Source organism: Propithecus coquereli, unplaced genomic scaffold (genome assembly GCF_000956105.1).
Source record: "Propithecus coquereli isolate 6110/MARCELLA unplaced genomic scaffold, Pcoq_1.0 Scaffold83, whole genome shotgun sequence".
Lineage (NCBI taxonomy): Eukaryota > Metazoa > Chordata > Mammalia > Primates > Indriidae > Propithecus > Propithecus coquereli.
Window position 1 is genome coordinate 7,604,545 of NW_012154507.1, and position 3,547 is coordinate 7,608,091.

At 34.3% G+C, this 3,547-nt stretch overlaps 1 protein-coding gene across 1 annotated transcript in view; it reads left to right on the forward strand.

Annotated features, from left to right (window-relative positions):
* The window catches only part of SOS2 (son of sevenless homolog 2 (Drosophila)), a 124,022-nt gene that overhangs the window by 91,186 nt on the left and 29,289 nt on the right, over positions 1-3,547 (forward strand). The window contains exons 12-13 of the mRNA XM_012663749.1: positions 918-1,021; positions 2,674-2,896. Coding sequence (XP_012519203.1) covers positions 918-1,021; positions 2,674-2,896 — 327 coding nt within the window. The remainder of the gene's footprint in view (positions 1-917; positions 1,022-2,673; positions 2,897-3,547) is intronic.

Below are 3,547 nucleotides of genomic sequence, written 5' to 3' on the forward strand. Positions count from 1 at the left end.
TTTTTGTATGTGGTGAGAGATAGTAGTCCAGTTTCATTTTCCCCATATGACAATACCATTTTCTTGGCACCATTTATTGAAAAGGGTGTCCTTTCCCCAGTGTATATTATTGATGACTTTGTCAAAGATCAGTTGGCTGGAAGTATGTGGCTTTGTTTCTGGGTTCTCTGTTCTGTTCCATTGATCTATGTGTCACTGTTATACCAGTACCATGGTGTTTTGGTTACTATATCCTTGCAGTATAATTTAAAGTCAGGCAATGAGATGCCTCCAGCTTTGTTCTATTTGCTTAGGATTGCTTTGGCTATTCAGGCTCTTTTTTGGTTCCATATGAATTTTTTTTGTCTAATTCTGTGAAAAATGACCTTAGTGTTTTGATAGGGATTGCATTGAATCTGTAAATTGTTTTTGGAAGTATGGTCATTTTAAGGATATTAATTCTTCTGATCCATTAGCATGGGATGTTTTTCCATTTGTGTCATCTATGATTTCTTTCATCAGTATTCTGTAGTTTTCCTTGTAGAGATTTTTCACCTTCTTGGTTAAATATATTCCTAGGTTAAAAAATCGTTTTTAATTTAAGAATTTAAAAAGCTTTTGTGCTGTAGATTATGAATTTTCTACATATGAATGAAGAAAAGGGACTTTTCCTTAATATAAATGGATAAGCACAAAAACCACAATTTTTGTGCTTATAAATATTTTTACAGTATAATTTTAAAATAATGCGCAGTCTGAAAACCTACTCTCTTCATATTATTAAAGTACTCAAGGTGTTAATTAAATATAGATTAGAGATTTATTGAGTATTATATTAGCCCCTGTATATCAAGCTATCACCATGGAATTAGAGAAGTGAACGGAGTGTAACTGAATGCTTAGTTTTCACTAAAATGTGTTTCTTTCCATTTTATCAGGATCTTAAATGTGTTTCGGCACTGGGTTGAACACCATTTTTATGACTTTGAAAGAGATTTGGAATTACTTGAAAGACTAGAATCCTTCATTTCAAGTGTAAGAGGTATATTATTTAAAGGTTTGATTGAATCTTTGTTGCACATGAGTTTATTTCAAATTTGTGTGACTTTTAATTAAGTTAAACTATTTTTCATTTTTAAGAAGCTGAAATAACATTTGGAATGGTTTTTATAGACTCGAAGGAGCTCACATGTTTACAATCATCTTGGAACCCTGCCTATCTCTAAAAGAAAAAAAAATAAATAACAAACCTAGATTATTTTATGTCCTACTTGTTCTTTAAGAGGAATTTTATTTAAGATAGAGAATATGATTCCTTTGTTTCCACTTTTTTTTTTGAGACAGGGTCTTGCTCTGTCACCCAGGCCAGGATGCAGTAGTGCAATCACAGCTCAATGCAGCCTCGAACTCCTGGGCTCAAGTGATCCTCATGCCTCAGCCTCCTGAGGAGCTGGGACTACAGGCGAGTGCCACCATGCCTGGTGGCTAATTTTTCTTATTTTTTGCAGAGATGAGGTTTTGCTATGTTGCCCAGGCTGTTCTTGAACTCCTGGCCTCGAGTGATCCTCTTGCTGCAGCCTCCCTCCTGCCATATCCTCCCAAAGTGTTGAGATTACAGACATGAACCACTGTGCCTGGCCTTCCTTTGTTTCTACTTTGAGATGTTTAAGATAATTTTTCTGATGTGTGTTTAGAATTGTTCATAATGCTAAGTTAATTTTAAATTATATTCTTAGGACACTAGATTATATGGGTAATCTAAGAAGCTTCTAAAATGCACACACATATTAAAATATTAATAAATCAAGTGAATGGTTATGTTAATGTCTAAAGTCCTTTTCTATATAAGTTACACCTCAGGATAACCAGATAGTTCATGAGATAAAGTTTATCTTTGTAGAAGTATTTCAACTAATACTATAGTGAAGGGGATTGGTAGAATTTCACCATTTCTGAATTACTAGTGAAATAATAGATCTAGGGAATTATCATAAGTGGATGTGTAACATCACAAAAAGAGAGGTAACTGGACAGCATATGCCTCCTGTTAGAAGTATTCTTGGCAAGTATTCATGTCAAAAAATTGATCCTGAATTAGACCAAATCTTTATGTCTCTGATTTACAGAAAATATAGGGGAGAAAGAGAAACATGACTAATGATACCACAGAGTTGGAATTGGCAAAATATAGACTTGGAAAACACTACAGGGCAGATGATTGAGTTTCTTGAACAAATTGCAATAAAAAATGAACCATAAAGAGGTAACCTATAGATTAAAGAAGATTTGAGACATACTGACTAAATGCAGTATGTGGATCTTGTTCAGATTCCTTTCAAACCAACTATAAGAAAACATTTATGAGGTAGAGAAATTTGAACACTAACAAAATGTTTGAAGATACAGTGTATTAAGAAGTTACCAGTTTTTGTGTGTGATAATTGTATTGTGGTTATTATTTTAAAGAATCTTTTAGAGACACGTAATTAAATTATGAATGAAATGATATGATGTCTTAAATTTGTTTCAGAATAATCTAGCGAGTGAAGGGAGGGCATGAGTGGGATTAGATGAAACAAAAATTGGCCATGAATTCATAATTGTTGAAGCTAGGTGAAGGTTAAAGATTATATGAAGATTTGCAGTTATCTCTGTCAGGTAAAAGGCATTTTTGTTTATGTGTTATTTTTCCAGGGAAAGCTATGAAGAAATGGGTAGAATCAATAGCTAAGATCATCAAGAGGAAGAAGCAAGCTCAGGCAAATGGAATAAGCCATAATATTACCTTCGAAAGTCCCCCTCCACCAATTGAATGGCATATCAGCAGACCAGGACAGTTTGAAACATTTGATCTCATGACACTGCATCCAATAGAAATCGCACGTCAGCTAACACTTTTGGAATCTGATCTCTACAGGTAGACGATTAATGTTAATTTCCTGCTCTATTTGCAAGAAACTTGAACATACCTCTACCTATTTTCAAAACATTTTGCAGGTTATTCATGAGTGCTTAAAAATACCTCATCTATATTCAGGGGTTTGGAGGAACAGTCATAGCATAGTTTTTAACTACAGTTTGTCCTATAGGTAAAAGTCTTGTATCGCTATTTAGGCCTACATTAGGGACTAGCAGTCCTTCACAAGAGGAATGGCAGAGAGAAGACTAATGCAGTAGAATAGCAAATACTTTCAAGTCAATCACCCCTCTCCTACTACTAATACTTTCTCAGATTGCTTTAGTCTAAGGTCGTTCAGCCAAGTCAATCAGTATGGATGCTGGGCTCTTGGCCACTAAATGAATAGAATATTGAGTAAGACAGGCTTTCTTCTTTCATTTACAACCCAGGCTCCTGTGAAGAGTACAGACCTTGCAGGTAACAGCTCTCTGTCGTAAAATATGTCCCCACTGCTATCATCCCATCAAAAACTTTTCTGCATTTAGGAGCCCCTTTTATTTTTATTATTTTTATTTTTTAATGTGTCTGCTATTTGTTTCTTTTTCCCCCCTTTTATTTTTAGTTGACACATAATAATTATACTTATTTATGGAATACAGAGTGATATTT